The sequence below is a fragment of the Sphaerodactylus townsendi genome, linkage group LG02, assembly GCF_021028975.2.
Source record: "Sphaerodactylus townsendi isolate TG3544 linkage group LG02, MPM_Stown_v2.3, whole genome shotgun sequence".
Classification (NCBI taxonomy): Eukaryota; Metazoa; Chordata; class Lepidosauria; order Squamata; family Sphaerodactylidae; genus Sphaerodactylus; species Sphaerodactylus townsendi.
In genome coordinates this window covers 42,984,129-43,003,109 of record NC_059426.1, presented here as the reverse complement: position 1 = coordinate 43,003,109, position 18,981 = coordinate 42,984,129, and the positions used below count along the sequence as shown (strand labels likewise).

Below are 18,981 nucleotides of genomic sequence, written 5' to 3'. Positions count from 1 at the left end.
ACAAAGAAATGGAAATAGCCTGAATTTCCAAGGCTTGCATGCAATTGTGTGGTTAGAAATATTTTTTTTCTGCCTGGTGAATCTGATATAAAACAACTGTACAGAAAGGCTGGAATTAGAAAAACAGAAAATGGATGTCATTTTTGAGAGACATCATTTTTGAGTAGGTTTATATTATGGCTGTTGCTGAAAACAAAATACATGATAACATTTATATCAGTATCCTAAATTTTCATCCTGAAAAATAAGTTGTGAACCTTGGCCACTATAATTCTGTGGTGGTGTCAGTTGGCATTGAAGAGTCTCACCTCTGGCCCCACAGATGTTACAGGTACTTAAGCAACATTTATATGTCCCTCAAGGACAATCAACTGAAAGTAACATTACTCCTTTATTGTGGTCTTTCAAGAAGATTCCACATATTGCTATCAAGGGCTGGCCAGGGGTGGGGGTGGGGGGCAGTCTACTGCTTCTATACATATATCGATAATTTCTTGCCAAAAATGCAATTACTAAGTCCCACATAAGCCTTGCTGCCTCTTTTTCTCGTACAATTTACCTCAGATATGTTGGTGTATGCATGAGGTAATGTAGTGTGTAATTTAATGGTTCATAAATGAGCTCATTAGACTGTTTCCAAAATTGGTATTGCTATTGTGGGAATTATTGCTGAAAACTATTCAGAAGATCACAATGGAGGCATGAGCAGAGGAGGAATATTATTTTTGTGTGTGTGATGCTTAGGAGAAACACAGTGAGCCAAATACATATGCAAATCAACTTATTGCCTCAGGTGTGTTTTCAAAGTCCCATGGACATAGTCTAAAGTGGCTTATATTACGTAATGCTTATGCTGTGCACAATGACGTATCAGTACAGGCACACACAAGGTCCATGGAACAGGTTCAGTTCATATTTGGCTTGACCATTATTAAGTGGACATTTGAACAACCAAATCAGCTAGTTGCTTTATCTCTTATTGGCAAGTGAAATTCAATAATGTTGTAAAAATATCTATATATCTATTAGTAGTGTGTGGCCTCTATCTGTGGATATCTAAATGTGTGGATTGGGGTCACACAATCAGTAAACAGACTTTTCTGCAAACATGAGGAGAAAAATCTGAAATGTTTAAATTTTCCCCCAATTAATTTTTTTAATTGTCTGTGCATGCTTCTGCTGCAGCTGGGCTTCAAGGTGCCTTGCACCAGCTCAGACATGGAGTGCGGAGATGGGATTACCCCCCCCCCCATGAGTTCTGCCCCCGCACCCAGAGGTGGGATCCAGCAGGTTCTCACAGGTTCCCGAGAGTAGGTTACTAATTATTTGTGTGTGCCGAGAGGGGGTTACTAATTGGTGATTTTGCCACATGATTTTTGCCTTAGCTATGCCCCTCCTCTCAGCAGTAGTGCTCAGAACTTGAAGCAGTCTAGCAGGAGGTGCACTGGCGTGCATGGCAGCCTGCGCCTGCTTGTATTCGTTTCTCGCCCAAGGACCAGCGCAGCGGCTGCGTCCTTGCCACAACCCCGCCTAGGAATGCCACGCCCCCGGAATGCCCGGCCATTCGCCCATCGTGCCCTGCCCAGCCCCATTGGCACTACGCCACAGTTTGAATCCCACCACCATGGGAACCTGTTACTAAAATTTTTGGATCCCACCACTGCCCGCACCCATAAATGATCTAATGTGCATAAAGACAACTGTTTGTAGAATCTCTTGGTGATGGTGTGACCTATTTTTCTTTTTTAATTGTTGGGGCGCCTTTGATCTAACTGTGGTGACTTCTTGGTTTTTTCTCTGCCTCACACGGCAATAATTTAAATGTGGTATTTGCTGCCAGTGGATGTAGTGAGGGCTACTAACATAGATGGCTTTGAAAGAGAATTATTCTTAGTGCATAGGTCCATCAGTGACTGCTAGCCAAGATAACTACATCCTTAGGCAGTAACGTCCTGAAATACCATTACTAGGAGGCAACATCAAAGGATGGCCTTAGCCTCTTTGGCTCTTTAGGACTGCTATGGCTGGCTGCTGTACAAAATATAACAGAGGACCACAGATCTGGTCCAGCAGGACACCCATTTGATCCTATTCTCTCTCTCTTTTTCTGTCCACATCCCCCAGTATGAATCAGAAACTGCAGCTGGAGCAAGAGAAACTGAACTCTGATTATGAGAAATTGAAAGCAGAAGATCAGGAAAGGGAAAAGAAGCTGGAAAAGCTCATGTGAGTTAACAGAGTAATTAGGAATTAGCAGGGTAATCTTTTTCTATTACGTTTGATAGCTTAAACTCCAACAGTGTTATTCCTGGACAGTGAACCTCACCTTTGGCGACAGCATCTGGCTTAGATCATTCCTGCTGTGTCCAGAGGGCAAGCTGTAAAAATTGTTTGTGTGTTTTATGTGTTATTTTTCCCCAAGTCCCCCTCTACTTTTCCACCTTTCTAAACAACCTGGATTTTTAGCCCTAGTTGCTTGCTAGAGATTGCTAACTTTAAATACACAGATGTTTCTGCATTGGATCCTTCAAAGGGGTTTGGGGCTTAGAAGGGTGTAACACTGAATGGGATAGCACTGTTTAAATATTGATGTTTAGGATGTTTAGGTACATCTGTTCTTCCTTTGATTAGGGATGCATAAATGGGATGAACTGAGCAAGGTATGTTTCACTCACTTGGGAAACATGACTGTATAGTTCATTTTGTATATTGTTTAACTTGAGTTTTAAGTCATGCAACATAATTCTCTGTTTAGATTGCTTAATGATAAAAGGGAACAAGCAAGAGAAGATCTTAAAGGACTGGAAGAAACTGTGGTATGTGTATTTTGTCTTCAGGCTTTGCATTTTCCCCAAGAAATCCTTTGAACACTACATTTACTGTATTTTGCTTTGCATTTGTTAGGAGTGCAAAACGTTTTCTGTAGCATATTTCTATTCTGTTTTGAATATTTTCTGTTCTTGCAAAAATATGAGTTGATACTGATGGTGAGCCACTATCCAGTTAGTGACTCTCTTTGCTCTTCTAGTATAGATTTATGCAGTAGATTTGGGTTTTCTTCAGTGTTACTAATGAAGTTAGAGGTTTATCACAAACGTGTGTGTATAAATGTATTTGTATGATCATTGACCAGAAAAATTCATTAAATAAAATTTGTGTATGTGTGTGCATAAATGTGTTTGTGTTACTATTCTTATTGCAGTTCTTAAAATACATGAAATTTTAAGATTCTGTGGCTTTAAGCTGATCTATTGCAAGCTACCAAAATATATGAATGTGCATTTGTGGAGAAACACATTTAAGAGGCTTTAACCTTTGAAAACTCCCAGCATATGAGCGGGCAGATACCCCATATTTCGATTTACTCTGCCCTGGGACTGTCAAAAATGAGCATGTAAACTGTTCAGTAGAAAGTGCAGTGTATACCCAACCCTGTAAAGATTTCAATGGGTTGGATACAGTCAGATTTTCTGCTAGTGAAAAAAGAAGTAGGGGGTTCCCTTTGTCCACCAAAAAGACTGTGCTGAAGATCATAGGACATGCATAGACAAAAGATATGTTGGGAAAATTAAATGAAAAAACTAACTGAATCGAATCAATTTTTAGTACTAAATGCAAGGTTGTTTATCCTTTGTAGCAACCGTTTGCATACATGGGACATTCTGCATGGGTCATTCTGCACGTGAATCATCCTTGCTGAAATGAAGCACCCACATACCTATATTACCATCCCATTATAACATTGGAGTAATATGTATGCAATCTGTTAAGTCAGATAGCCAGATCATGTTATGTCCAGGAGAAGTTGCCCTAAAATGAGTCACAGCAATTGCTGTTTCTTTCTTAGCCACTGAAGTGCAGTATTTATTGAAAATAATTCCCTCAATAACAATGTACTAACGTAACAGCTTATTTTTTGCTGCTGAAGTGAAACAGGTGAAAGTAACTTAATTTTCATTTTTTTTGAAAAAACAAAATCTAGGCTCGAGAATTGCAAACCCTGCATAATTTACGCAAACTCTTTGTCCAGGATCTTACCACCAGAGTAAAAAAGGTAAGTGACTATAGGCAGATAGGGAGTTTTGTTAAAATGCCTATTTTGTCCCCTCCTCTGATATCATCAAGTAAAACTTTAGTTTTTGTTGTATCAGTGCAATGAAATGCTGGTGTGTTTTTGGCACTATTTGAATCCATAATGCAGACCCTGTCAGAGGCAGGCAAGTGACTGCTTTTGGGTTGTGAAGAATATGTAAGAAGAGTAGAATCAAGACTTGGGAACAAGAGTGCAACCCAATTTTATTACCAACAAAGGCAGAAAAGAATTCAAAGTATAGTTAGCACTGATGATACCTCTCTGCTCAAAGGTACAGATATACTGTCATGGCATTAGATGGCCTGTCTTCACCCAGTCATTGAAGTGGGAGCTAAACTATTTCTGATAATTTCAGGGCAAAGCTTCATAGATGAAACAAGCAATCTATCCTGCAACATTCATGATTGATCAAACGTTTGCTGCTTGCCTTGGTGAAATGTCATCTTCTCAATGCATACATCGCCTCATGTAGTGGTTTCCTCTCTCACTTAATTATACTGTTTCAAGAATTCTTCCATATTCTCTTACCGATATATTATGGATGAATTGCCTAAAATACATAAAGCAATTTTGTCAAATCAATATTTCTCAAACTGGGAGTCCTGGAATCCCTCCAGGGATCCTTGAGGTTTGCAAGGTTATACCAGATGAACCATTAGTCCTTTGGAAGGACAGACAGTGAGACTCTCTCACATTGATCATGTAACAAGAAAATAGAGCCCCCTCCCCCCAGGGGCAGAGACTCTGGCTCAGGGAAAGTGACAGAAATGGACTTCTCAGTCTTTTAAAAGGCAGGAGAATGTAGATCTGCCATCATACATAATTATCTGGCTTCCAGATAATCTAAGAACACTAGCCAAAAAATGTTGATTAGTTGCTGGGGTCTTGTAGCTCAGTCCTAGAAACTTTAATTTGCTGAGTCGCACCAGCGACCCACCTGTATCTTTCTGTTCAACTGATGCCCACCATGCATGGGACAGACCCCTGTAAAGCTCGCAGCATGTTCCATGGAAGCCTGTATTCTCTTAATGCCCTCAAAACAATACACTGAAAAGTCTATCGTCTACATTTAAAAAGAAGTGTAAGAAATTAGTTTGGCTTATGTATACATGTCCTACAAGATAGAATCTCAGTGGTTAGCTGATTCTACAGAGTCATAAGTTCTGATCAATCCTACCCTTTGATATGAAGGACTTTGTGCAAGAGATAGCATGAAACTTCCTTATCAGTTAATACCTTTGAGTCACAGGCTGGATTTATGGATGAGGAAAGAGGCTGAGAAAAGTTTTCAAAGCTGTTCAAAGAAATAGGAAAAGACCAGTTTCACACACAACCTGAACTTCTGATGTTCAGCTGAAAATCACCTTTGGCTGTTATTGTCTGTGAACACAGAACAGTGTCTCTGTATCTCCTGTGGTGAATTCATCTGTAGACATAAGTAGCATGTTTGCTATTCATGAGAATTATATGCAAGGCTATTTGACATTTAGCTTAATATGGCAGGGAATGTGAGGATTTTATTTGATTCCCTTTGTTCCAATTACATTGAAAGATATTTAGAAATGCTGGTATTTTTATTGCTTTTGAAACTGATAATCAAACATCTTGATGTACTAGGGCAAGTACCAACAAAAACTATCAGTAAATTTCGGCTTTAGATAATAAAAACCTAGAATTTTTTTGTAAAGCCGAATAAAGCTCATAAGCTCATTGGCTTTATTCAGGTTTTACTGAAAATTTTCAGGTTTTTCTTATCCAAACCCCCCAAAATTCAGTTCTCCTCGCCACCACTTCTCAAGTCAACGTGGATCTGAGAAACCGTAGCAAGGAGAGCTGCAACTGAGTGCTGCACTCAGACTTACTGAGAGCAGCATTCAGTTTTCTCTCCCCCCTACCACCAACCCGCTTCCCAAGTCCTCTGGGGCTTGGGAAGCATGGGATGAGAGACCAACTGAATGCTGCTCTCATACACATGGCTGTGATGGGGAGAACAGCTGAATGCAGCATTCAGTTGTCTCCCCCCTCCCCCCCACCACACACAAACTATATACTACTTCCTAAGTCCTCCTCTGCCACTTCAAAGGTGCTTCGGGACCTTGGGAAGCTGGTGGCAAGGAGAACAAGTGAATGCTGTGCTCAGCTGCAATGAGCACAACATTCAGTTCTCTCTCCCCCAACTCCCCACCGAAAAAGCCCATTCATGTTTGGCTCTAATGATTCAGCAGAGCAGATTTTTTATCTGTAACCCCCCCCCCCCCGAACCTGACAAGGGTTTATTGGGGGGGGGTGATTTGGGTTTACCAAATCACCACTCCTAACCTTTATTAGAGTCTGTTTTAAGCTTTGATAGCCGGCAATGACATTCTAGGGAATTGTGTTGTATTGCACCGTCCAACTACAATTTGTTTTGTGTATTCAGAACTTTGTTTCTAATTCTTCCCTTTGCTTCCTGCATAGAGTGTTGAACTGGACAGCGATGATGGAGGCGGAAGTGCTGCTCAGAAGCAGAAAATTTCATTCCTGGAAAACAACCTGGAACAACTTACAAAGGTTCACAAACAGGTAGGGTTTTTATTGTGTAGTGCAGTGCATTTCACCAGTAGCTGACATGCCTGAATTGCATGTCTGTGGGATACAGAAGGCAAAGATAAAAATAAAAATTCAGTCTTTGCATCAGTGCATGCTGCTAGGGAGGGAAGGGGGGGGGGCAGGGAATCTGAAGCTCACCCAACAATAAAATCACGTGAAAGAAGAGGAAGTTTGAGGTAGGGAAGGGGCACAGCCCTGCAATGCACCCCCCCATGTGACCATAGGGGGTAGCACCCAGGGCTCCAGCCCGCCTGTGCTCCATATCTATGCCACTGCTTACCCAGTGTAATCTGCTTTGAGTCTCAGTGAAAAAAAATGGATTGGAAATAAAGTAATCAAACAAATAATAATTGGTTCAAGCTAATATTTTTCTTCCTTTTGCAATTTGATCTATATATAGGAGTTTTCACTCAGCTACAGTGTACTGCATTAATCTGTTTTCACTTGCCACTTTTGCAGTTAGTACGTGATAATGCAGATCTCCGTTGTGAGCTTCCTAAGCTTGAAAAACGACTTCGAGCTACAGCAGAGAGAGTGAAGGCCTTGGAGAGTGCACTGAAGGAAGCCAAGGAGAATGCCATGCGGGACCGGAAGCGATACCAGCAGGAGGTAGATCGCATTAAAGAGGCCGTCAGAGCCAAGAACATGGCAAGGAGAGCCCACTCTGCCCAAATTGGTATGTTTTTGGCAAAAAAGAGTAAGTTATAGTGTTGCGGGAAAAGGAAGAGATGGACCAGATGTGCTGTGACAGTTATGGAGAAATAATGGTGGAGTGGCAGCCTGATGTTGGGAGAGTATAGGAAAGGATGCACTTCTCCAGACAGAGAACATTTACAGCCTAACAGGATTGGCTAAGGCTCTTGGAGTCAATGTGGGGAGGGGTCTGAAAAGGGAAGCTGTTCCTTTGTTTGGCATCAGTTGGAACTACCTGTGGGTAGCACATTTTGGTTTCTGAGATCAACACACTCACTTGTGCATGTTTTTGTGATGAGAGACAATAGAGGAGAATGAAGTTAGAGGATGTTTGCTGTGTGTCGGGGGGCACCATGAAGCTGACAAGAACTTTGTTGGTATTTTGCTGGGGTTTCCCTCCCCCGCAAAAGGCAGCAATAAAAGGGAGCAGAAAAAGTGGGGAAAAACCCTCCTGCAAGCAAATTTTTTTGGAGGGGGGCATTTTTGGGCCCATCTAGCCCATTGCCTTAAAAAAAAGAAAAGAAAACTCCTCTCTTTTACCTGCAACCTGATTGAGCCCAGTGTTTAATGGTACATATTACCTCCAAGTTAATGTGGAGAGAGGTTTTTGTTTGTTTGTTTGTTTACCATTGCCTCCAAACTCTACATGGGACTTGAAGGCAGCCGTGGCACAGGCTCAGCTCTTTCTCACCTGGGCAGGTGGCAGGTGGATTTTTTGGGTTCAAATGTAATAACCTGGAACCTTTGAAAAATACCCAAAAAAACCGATATGGAGTATTGGCTTTTTTCAGGGCTTTAAAAAATAATTCTGGGTCTATTAAATTTGACCCCGAAAAATAGTGATAATGTATTTTGCCCACTCCTAGTTAGTAGCTTTTAAAATTTTTGCTTAAGGAACTTAGACCTGTCTTATACCTACCTTGAGTTTGTGCCTTGTAAAAATAAAGTTAACTAGAGAGTCTGCACATGTCCTAACTCAACATCTCTACAACTCGGTACACTGAAGAAATATATCCCTGTGACACTGACCCTCGGCCAACACCAGGAGAGAGGAGGGCTGCTTTTTACTCAGAGTGGTGGTATGCTATCAGAAGAGGGACAGAAAGCAACTTTCTGTGCTAGCTTCCTGACTATAGCTGTGAGCTGGCTGGGGGAATATGAGGAGAAAGTACCCTCACATTTCTGAGACAGTAAAGCCATTGCACCACAGAACTTATCTTCTCTGAACCTTGTATTCCCTATCTTGGTTTGTGTAGACCAATTATAATGTTAAAGAATGCCAGAAAATGTGCTTTGAATAATAATACAGACTTGTGACTTAGTTTCATACTGTGATTGTGTAGTGAATGTTTTTAAACTACTGCTACTGTGCCATCCATACGTATAATTACTGGCAACTCTAAATAGAACATGTCCCCCTTAACACTTCATGGTATAAAACATTTTCTGCATAGATTTTGAATGCAAAACCTACTCCTCTCCACCATGGCTGAATCAATATTGATCAAGTTTTTTGTTATATCTAACTCCTTTCTTGAAGAAGGTTCACTTGACCCCAAAAATGCATGTCCAATGATCCACTTCATGCCCTATACTAAAGCCAGCTGGTGACCTGGATTATACATGGAATTGGCCTTTTTTCTTTCTACTCTGTTTCCTCTTCTATCACCTTGGAGATTGTATTTATTTCTATTATTTATTGGCTGCATAATGTCCAAAGTGGTTTGCAAGGTTAAATAAAGCACAAATACATCATAAAACCACTGAAATCAATTATAATTAGTAATTCAGTCAATGAAACAGCAGAGTGAAATGATGTAAAAGGCATACTATGCCAACTTTATCCAGTGTTTATATCCTACCGAAATGGTAAACATGTCTAGTTTGTACCACTTCTGACTGCAGAAAGGGTACTTTCTCCTCATACTTCTGATTGCAGGTGAGAACTCATGGGACAGAATGCTTCTCTCTACAAACAGATATTATTCTGGCACATTGTAGAAAAAGATTATTCTTGCTAGCCTTCTTTATGACATGGTAGTTTATCCAGTACAGTCCCATAAATATAGCTTGCTCTTTAGTGATACACCTGCTGAATAAATACCCACAAATGCATTCATGTACTTGGCACGACAAGTTTTTAGATAGCTGATTGACAACTAATTTTTGTATATGTTTGCAACTTGTTGTCTTGTTAGCCACATTGAGTTAGACAAGATGGAATAGAAATATTTTAAACAATTAAGAATGTAGCTGTCACTGTGTTTGTATGGGTTTTTGTCTACTGTTTATGGAACTTGCATTGTATGTCAGCTATATGAGCAAGGAGTTCAGGTGTTATTAATTTAATTTAATTTTTAATTTAATTTAAGCAGTCACCCACCAAATAAAGGAATTGTTGTAAAGGTTTCATTCTTAACACACTTGGCGAGTTGAGATGTTCTGCACAGTTCTAGTTAACAACAGATGATATTCACTTCTACCACAATTGAAATGCTGCAATGCACTTGAACATGAGGGGACATAAAACAGTATATAGCTTGTCTCCATCCTAAATTTTTCCAATTCTGATTTTTCTCTTGCAGCCAAGCCTATTCGCCCTGGTCATTATCCAGCATCTTCTCCTACAGCTGTTCATGCCATCAGAGGAGGAGGATTGTCCCATTCAAGTTACTACCAGAACATGAAATAAATACCAGGTAAATTCATGGCAATCCGTTTGCAGTCTTCCCTATTTTGTCATCTTCATCATTTTGCCAGTCGTAATTCTCACTGCGGGGAGGGGAACTCTTCATGTCTTTTAGGTGAGTAGTGGCTGTCTACCACTACCTTGAACACTGGTCAACATTTAAAACCCCAACAGTTGTCATTGTCTGTGGACAGAGGTATGTTTGGTTAGGGCAGTGTGTCATTGTTTTAGTTTCAACAAGTTAAAGCTAACAGCAGTGGGTTTACCTCACAAGTTCCATCTGCAGTTCCAGGCCATCAAAAAGCAGTACCCAGCATTCTGTAATCGTTGTAGTTCAGCCTTCAAATCTAGCCAGTATGGTGTAGTGGTTAAGAGCAGGTGGACTCTAATCTGGAGAACTGGGTTTGCTTCCCCACTCCTCCACATGAGTGGTGGGACTCTTATCTGGTGAATGAGATTTGTTTCCCCACTCCTACACATGATGCCTGCTTGGTGGCCTTGGGCTAGTCACAAATCTGTGGAACTTTCAGTCCTGCCTAGCTCACTAGATGTGAGGAGAGGAAGAGAAAGAAGTTTGTAAGCCCCTTTGAGTCTCCTTACAGGAGAGAAAAGGAGGCATACATTCAAACTTTTCTTCTATGCTGCAAGGTGAGATATGCAAATTTATGACTGTCTGGCATTTGAATGCAGAATGTAAATAAGGTGTGAGATCCACAAAGTGCCCTTCTTCTTGGATGCTGGCCACCATGTTGCAGACAGTCTTGTTACGAAAAGAAAGGAAGTGGTAGGCAATGGTTCATTGTGATATATGAAGTGAGAAAAGTTGGCTAGAAACACTAATTACAAGTGGAAGTAATGTCATCACATCATACTATTTCAGACCTTAACAGAGCTGTAACTTGTGATGACGTGCATAAGATTTAAGAATGCATGATAAAGCATGCTTGTTGGATACAGTTCATAGCTCTGGAGGTCTTTGATGTACTTGTGGGCCTGTCTCATTTTCTTTCATGAGTGATGAATATGCTGTAAAGCAAGCTATTGGATCAAACCAGTTATGTTCCTTTCCTGAGCGTGCAATGCAATGAATAGGGAGCCACTACAGGACATGGAGTTGTGTACTGCCAAGTGGAATGAATTTCAGTCTGTCTGGTGTCTTCTCAGGAGTGCCTCCATGAACCATTTCAAGAATCATCCTATAGATACAGATACATATTTTTGGTACATTTAAAGTGGTTAGTCACATTTAGAATGTTCAGCATTCGCCCATCAGAGAGATGTACGATCCTGGGCGGGAAACAGAAAAAACAAAAGATGATGTTTGGTAACTTGGCCTTTCTCAGTACTCTCGTGGAACAAAGGGGTTGACTGCTCCTGTGACTTAGTACTTTCTCTTTCCATGCTCAGAGACTTTATTTGTTTTTATTTGCATGGGCACTTCCATTATTACAGCTGTGGGAAAGTAACGTTGGTTGGTTGATTGGTTGGTTTTGCATATAAACAGCATGCTAATTTAAATACCTTGTCTGTTGCCTTTTCCCTGCTTATGCTCTGATAATTTTACTGTTAAATTTTGCTGCTTTTTAAAATGGAAATCTTATGTGGTCCAATGAAGTGGTGTAGACCCAGATGGAACAGCTCTGTCTTACAGGCCCTGTGGAACTACATTAAATCCCACAGGGCCCCGGTCTCAGAGCATTCCATCAGGTCAGGGCCAGGACCAAAATGGTTCTAGCCCTGGTCAAAGCAAAATTGGGCCAGGGACCACAAGTAAATTCTTGCTTGAAGAGCGATGTGTTCTTTGGGGGACATAACAGGAGAGCCAGTCTCCACAAGTACGTTGGCCCCAGGCTAGTTTAGGGCTTTGTACATTAGTACTAAAACCTCTAACTTGACCTGGTATGGCAACTAAAGACAATCCAACTGGCACAGCATAGGTGGAATATGTGCCCACTCCAGTAAGGACTCTCACTTCCACATTCTGAACTAGCTGGAGTTTCTGGAGCAGGCCCAACGGTAGCCCTGCATAGAGCCAGTTGCAATTATCCAGTCTAGAGGTGACTGCTGCATGGATCACTGTGGTTAAGTTAGTTTGGGACAGGTAGACAGCCAGTTGCTTTGCCTGACAAAGATGGTAGAATGCCACGTGAGTGGCGTAATTCACTTCAGCATCCATTGATGATGAGGCATCAAGGAAAATGCCCAAACTCTTGACAGTCAGTCGCTTAACTAATTGCACCCCATCGAGAGTGGGTAGCTGTTACTCCACCATCTGCCCCTTTTGGTTCAGCCACATGACCTCCATCTTAGCTGGATTTAGCTTCTGCTGGCTCTTTTTCCTCAATTCCATCATAGCCTCCAGGCAACTGGCCAAAACACTAGGGGCAGTGTTGGATGACCAGCCATCACTAGATACAACTGGGTGTCATCTACATACTGAAGACAACCCAGTCTGAACCCTGGGATTAACCAAGCAAAAGGACACATTACATGTTAAATAACAATGGTGAGAGAATTGCCACTTCCCAGGACACCGCACACCAATTCAGGGCAGGCAGACCAATTGTACCCTTTTGTCCTCAGTCTTAAAGGAATGAGCACACCCACTGTAAGGCTGTCCCAGATATCCCAGTAAGGCCAGAATAAAGTCAGAATAGTATCATCAACCAAGTCAAACACTGTTATAACATCTAACAACAGCACTGAACCACCCTGGTCCAGGTGTCTCTGGAGGTTGTCTGTGAAGTCAGTCTGATCTTCATTGCCAGTGAAATATTCCTTACACTTAAGAATCTTTTCTAGCTCCTTCATGTTTGCCCTTCCTAGTCTCAATCTCCTTTTGATTTCTTGGTTGCAGTCTCCTTTTTGGTTGATAGTGGAGCCAAGGAACAGAAAATCTTGAACAATTTCAACGTCCTCATTGGCCACCCTGAGGCTTTCTTTTTATTTCTTGTGGTATTGCGCTGTAGGAAAACGCTACGTGTGGAAATAATACTGTTCCCTAAAACTACATTTACTGGAATGGGGTGAAATGCTCCTTAAATAGTTCAGTGTGTGAACATAGTGTTTATACCATGTTGGCTTAACAAATATTGACTATTCCCTCCATGTGTGTGTTTGTTTTTGCAGATCTGATGCCACTCGCATGTGAAAATTCAGCATCTGTTCACTAGTTCTTTTTCCTTTTGGGACTGGACCTGTACTCCTCCATTCATTGTATGCTTTCTATAGCCATCTGCCGTGAACCAGATTTTATTTTTCAGCTTCATAGAATCTCCATGTGTACAGAAGTGTGTCCAGCCCAGCTTTTCTTCAGAAATCATGTACAGTGTATCTAACAAACTCACCTAAGCTAACCATAGGAGGTCTGCCATTCAGTCTCTGTCACTGAGTGACCGAGTTTGACCTTGTTGTGCCAGTTGTGTTGGGGCTTCTCAGCTGGTGTCACCGATGCTTTTTAACATTTTGTTTCGTTCTGTTTTAAGTACTCTGGTGCATCAGCAAAATCCTGACTCCTGGCCTCCAAGACTTAACAATTCAACAACGAAGTGCCGTTGAAAGCAGGTTGATTGTGTTCCATCATGACTTTCTGATTTCCTGTATAATATGCCTATTACTTTATATTTTTGGAGGATGACAGTGTGCAGTTATATGGTTTGGGGGGAAAATAACATGTGTTCAAAACGTAAAGTTCCCTTAAAAAATTGTTTTTAATATACTGGTGAAATCTTTGGATTTGTATTTAAAGTGGGGGTTGGGGGGAATCTAACAGAATTGTTAGAACGCTCATGTGGTGAAGATCATATTCGAGGGACATGGAGGGAAAGGCTGGTTGGGCTTTCAGAACGCCAGCAGTCATAAGGAGACACCAGCACCTCAGAATTCAGCATCTGATCTACCTATGATAACACTTTAAGGTTCTCTGACAACCATGGGGCATCATGGTCCAGATTTGTAATGGAGTGTATCTGAAAAAGCAACTTTTACAAGAACAGCTAAAACCGCCCCCTTCCTCCTGTAACTCAGTTTTCTCATCATTTTGAAAGGAATCAAAAATATGGCAAAAAAGTTGTACTGTGATTTTTTTTTTCATGGTGTTGAGCAGGGAATAAGTGAGCATGTTTCCTCCCTGTGCAGTGCAGAAGAAAATACATTGCTGGAGGATAGCTTTTTGTTTTTTCTTGTTTGTTTTTAATGCATTTAAGACTACATTTATAACAGTATATGATGGAACTGAGCAATATGCAAGTCTGCCTAGGGATAGTATAGTTTTAACACCTTTAACCAATAGTGAGATAATTCAGTTTCTTTTGGCTTCTCTTTTAGTAATATACATGAAGTGTTGATGTGTATAACCATGGAAGATATAGATAGGCAGACAGGTGGTAAATGTGCTGCCGTGTTTTCTTTCACTTGTTACATGCATACATTTGCAACTGTGCACATACAAATATGTTATGTCTCATTCCAAAAAGACTGATTTGGGGTTTATGCTCCTTTAGTCTTGTTTGCTGCTGTAGCTTCTTTTTTTTTTAAGTTAAGAGTAAATTTGGAGCTTTGGAATGTGTTTGGCTGATATTGAGAGGTAATCTGCTCTAGAGCCTTCCTAAAGATTGTGAATTGACTTCAGGCATTTTCTCCTGATGCTGCTTAGAAGTTCTCAGACGTAGCAAAAGAAGATTGGGCTTTTGTTTAATTTATTACAGGTTGCACTTTTTAGGGGATGGGAAAGGGGAGACTTTTGTTATGTATTTAATGAAAGATTGCAGATTTTGCATTTGTTTAATTTATTTTATTAAGGGTTTTTTAATTGTTTTCCTCACTTTTTTAATACACATGTAAATGCACTGCCAGCAGATTTTAAGTGTGACTTTGCCATATCTAAGCCCCACTTTTGGGAATAATGTAGCCAACCTGTTAGTTTTATACATAGCTAGACTCTGTATTTAAAAAACAAAACAAAAACTAAGAAGCCTCCTGTAGTATCTCTGTCTTACTTTCACTCTGTGTATCATGATGATTATAAGAAGGCTTCTTCCATGTAAGTTCTCCAGAAGCAGGCCATAATGTTTAGTATTGTTTACTACGTGGACTGACCATATTATGCAGAACAATGTGTGTAGCAGCAACGTTAGAGAGTGCCAGTGATGTTCTACGTGAGCAGCTGCCATAAATGTTATGGCTACCACCTGGAAGCCATGCAGAGGATGTTTTATGCAGCATTATCCCAGCTTTTGAGGTGTAGACAAGCTCATAGAAGCAAATGCACACCATTCGTAAAGTATTATTGTTTTCTATGTAGTTTTCATATGCCTGAGATGCTGTGGAATACATTTGTGATTTTTTCCCTTTTGCTTTTGTGTGCTAAAAGTTGCCAAATTCTGCATGCATCAAAATTATCAATGAAATCTGCTAAGCATATTTGTGCATCTCCATTGGAATGAATGGAGACTCGACACAGTGCTTACTCTAGGGCTGCATTTTGAGATAGAACTTCTGTTGACCTGCATAAAAGAGTGTAAATCTTGAGCCTCATGGCAAAACTATCCTTAATGTTCTTCTAAGGAAAAAAATTCTGATATTTCTAAGAAACCGCTAGTTGCTGATCAGCCAGTCAGTTCATCTAGTTGGAATTTCTTGGTTGTGGTATCAGAGTTTCCATTGTGGTTCATAGATGGCAGGTGAAATGTGAAAAGGCATACCTTTATTAAAGCTGAATTTGTGTTCATGTATTTTGATACTGTGTCACTTTGATTTCATTTTGCTGTTAGATTTGCTTTACGGATCTAAGTTTTGAAGCACTATCAAACTTCACAGCATTATACATGCAGAATTTTTGTATGTGGAAATTGAAAACTCATCTTTGTTATATGGACATCAGTAACCTGTGTTTTGTTTGCTTTATACTCTTCCAGAGCCCCCCTCCTTTCCTCTAAATGTTCAAAGCATTTTTTCCAGCTTGTAAAAAATATCTGAAGAGCAGAAACTATTTTGTATTTAATATTGGACAAGTTAACACATGCACCATTCCATTGAAAGCCATTGCAGTGTGGAATTTCTTATGTTCATGATTTTCTTTTCTACTGTATCAAATTTCTTATTCTTCTGACTGCTTATCTTCAAATTCACCTATTATTTAATTGTTTTTTGGCACTGAGAAAAATGGAAATACCACGACAGATACGTGTTAAATGTGTTTTGCCAGGCAGAGATGAGAATAGAGTATCTTGAACATATTAATTCAGGGTACATTTGGTATTTCAAAGCTGCCTGGGCTTTAATATGTATGTGAATTAAAAACTATCTGAAAACAGAGAGAATTCCTTCCATAACTGATTTCCAATGGACAGGATTCTCTCTATCCTTTCTTATTCCTAAATTTAACGTTCAAATTGATGGGCTGCTTTTTAGAAACTGAATTAATTGCGGTAAGCCCTGTGTTACACCCAGTACATTCAGTTGAAATCAGATACTTTGCAGTCGCAGTGTGTAACATCGTAAAAATGTAAACCCTAATTATCTTATTGAGGCCAGAAATTTTTTAAAAAGTTTTTTAAAATATGAACGTTACTCATGAGAATGTTGTAAAATAATTTCTACAGGGTGATACTTTCTCCTTTTGATGGATAAGTGGCTAAAACACATTGGACATTTGTCTGTTTAAACACTGATATGAAAGGATTGCCACATCCCATTTTTGTGTTTTATTCCTCAATTCCTTCTGTGTCTGTGTTTTTTTGAAACACTTTTGATAGTGAAAGATGTGGGAGAACAATAGGGGTTCAGGCATTCTGTAGATGTATACATGTCTAGTTTGTAAAGTGTGTAATGTGTATTCTCTGAGATTTATGTATCTGTACAATAGCTTGTTTTAGGGAAAAATGAAATGTGGGTACTTTTTCTGATGGTTACAATCTGTGGGAAATTTCTACTATTATCAAAGATGCTGTGATGAATCAAACTCTGTAACAGCTGAGATGAACTTCCCCTTCCTTCCCCATGGATAAGTATTTCAATTTTGGTTCTAAAATACTATCTATTAAAATGTATGGATACACTGGCAGACTGCATGATGTATCATCCAAAAACTGTTCAAGTGGAAATAAAATTGAAGTAAACTTTATCTTGCTGGTAGCATTTGTGGTGTGGGTTCACAGAGGTATTGATTTCAGCTTGTCCTGTGTTCCACACGACTTTTCTTCACGCTCAAGCTTCTGGCCCTAACTGGTAACCCCTTAGTATGTAATTTGCAGGCCTCAGGGCAGGGGTATTGAAATCATTTGTCATGAAAGCCAGATATGGCATAAATGTGACTTGGCTGGGCCCTGAGATGGGTGGCTGCCTCGGCTTGCAAGCCCCTAGCAGGTCAAAGAGGGTGAAATAACTTCGTATGTTGTTTCTGCTTGCCAGACTAGACTGGAACTTTTTTGCTTCCACCTCCTGTATTTTACCTTTTTAATAAAGAGTAATTTGATGCTGTTGAAATTCAGCATTGGAGATTCAGGTGTTTCTTGATCCTCATTTGCTGTTGCCCACAGCATGACTCCCTCAGTCAACAATAACGTTTTGTTCTGATAAAACAATAAATGCCAAGCTTTGTCCACTAAACTGAACTTGTGCAAAGATTAAGAACAGAGAGATACAGAGATATTACCAGACATCTCTAAACAGTATACACAGGAAATCTGGCAGGGGGCAGGTTCACTTAGAATTTTTCCCTTGTGAAGCTGTCTTTATACTTGGTTTATAGGTCCATGTAGCTCAGTTCTGACTGGCACTACATTTTCAAGATCTTAAAGATCCGTCCCAGTCCTGCAACGTGAAAAGAATATCGTAGTAACACCTGGTGGAAACAGTGCTGGGGACACAAGTATATTTGTTTCACAGCATTCTGGGTCAAACAAGGCACAGAACAGGAAACATCAGTAAAGACCAAGTTGAGATCAGTTAGGGAAAATTTTCTCTCTTGAGAGTTCTAAACCAAAATTCATTTTAAGTTCCACTAGGTGGCAGTCTCAGCAGACTGTTTATATTTATTGTACTGCAGGCATACCTTTAAAAGTGGCACCATTCTAATGAAGTTCTTCTGAGTGTAATAAAACATTTTATCATTTTTATTTAAAGAGGAATTTTGATGAAAATCTTTAAAAGCTGCAAAGGAAAGAGGTACATGCACATTTTAAAACTTATACATGTTCAATTTCTATGTATGCAAACTATTTCTCATACTTAATATGACATTAGGACAAAGGCAAGATTCAGAATTTTGTTGTTTTTCTGAATGCAGTTGATGTATATGTAGTTTGCTGATTAGCTTTGCAAAATGAGAGAAATAGCCAATTACTAACAGTTTTCATATTGTTTTGCATGTTACAGAATTGATTACACTCTGTACTTTCTCTCTTTCATGGTCTTTTGATGCTGTTTTTTCTTAACTTCATATATACATATGTCATCTTAGTAACAACCCACTACATACATCTCATGAAATGGATTTTAATAAACTGAAGGCCCTCAATCTGACCTAAGTCATGCTGTATAGAAATTTTGATTCATTTCAAGGGACCTGTGCAGTGTGATCTTTTATATATGTTGCTAAGAAATAAGTGTTAATACTGTTACCTATGCATTTAACAGTGCTATCCTATGCAGTGCTATCCTATGCAGAATTACACTCTTATATGTCCACTGACTTCAATGAACTTAGAAGGGTATAACTGCTTAGGATGGCTGTGTACTTCTGTAATTTAGATGGGATAACTTTCCTTGCAAGCTGTATGTATTTATTTGGGAGCAAGTTCTATTGCACACAGTGGGAGTTTATTGTTGTGTAAACTTGCTGAAAAGCAGAGTGTAACTTTCATCTTGTCAAAATTGCCATAGACACTGCTAGAGGTGTGAGGATTCACAGAGAGGT

General features: G+C 39.9%; 1 protein-coding gene across 1 annotated transcript in view; it reads left to right on the top strand.

Annotated features, from left to right (window-relative positions):
- KIF5C (kinesin family member 5C) overlaps window positions 1-17,187 on the top strand; it is a 117,035-nt gene extending 99,848 nt beyond the window's left edge. The window contains 7 exon segments of the mRNA XM_048483957.1: window positions 2,125-2,226; window positions 2,756-2,816; window positions 3,983-4,054; window positions 6,551-6,655; window positions 7,142-7,358; window positions 9,961-10,074; window positions 13,194-17,187. Of these exon segments, the coding sequence (XP_048339914.1) occupies window positions 2,125-2,226; window positions 2,756-2,816; window positions 3,983-4,054; window positions 6,551-6,655; window positions 7,142-7,358; window positions 9,961-10,067 (664 nt within the window). The 3' untranslated portion in view covers window positions 10,068-10,074; window positions 13,194-17,187.
- Window positions 17,188-18,981: the final 1,794 nt, after the last annotated feature.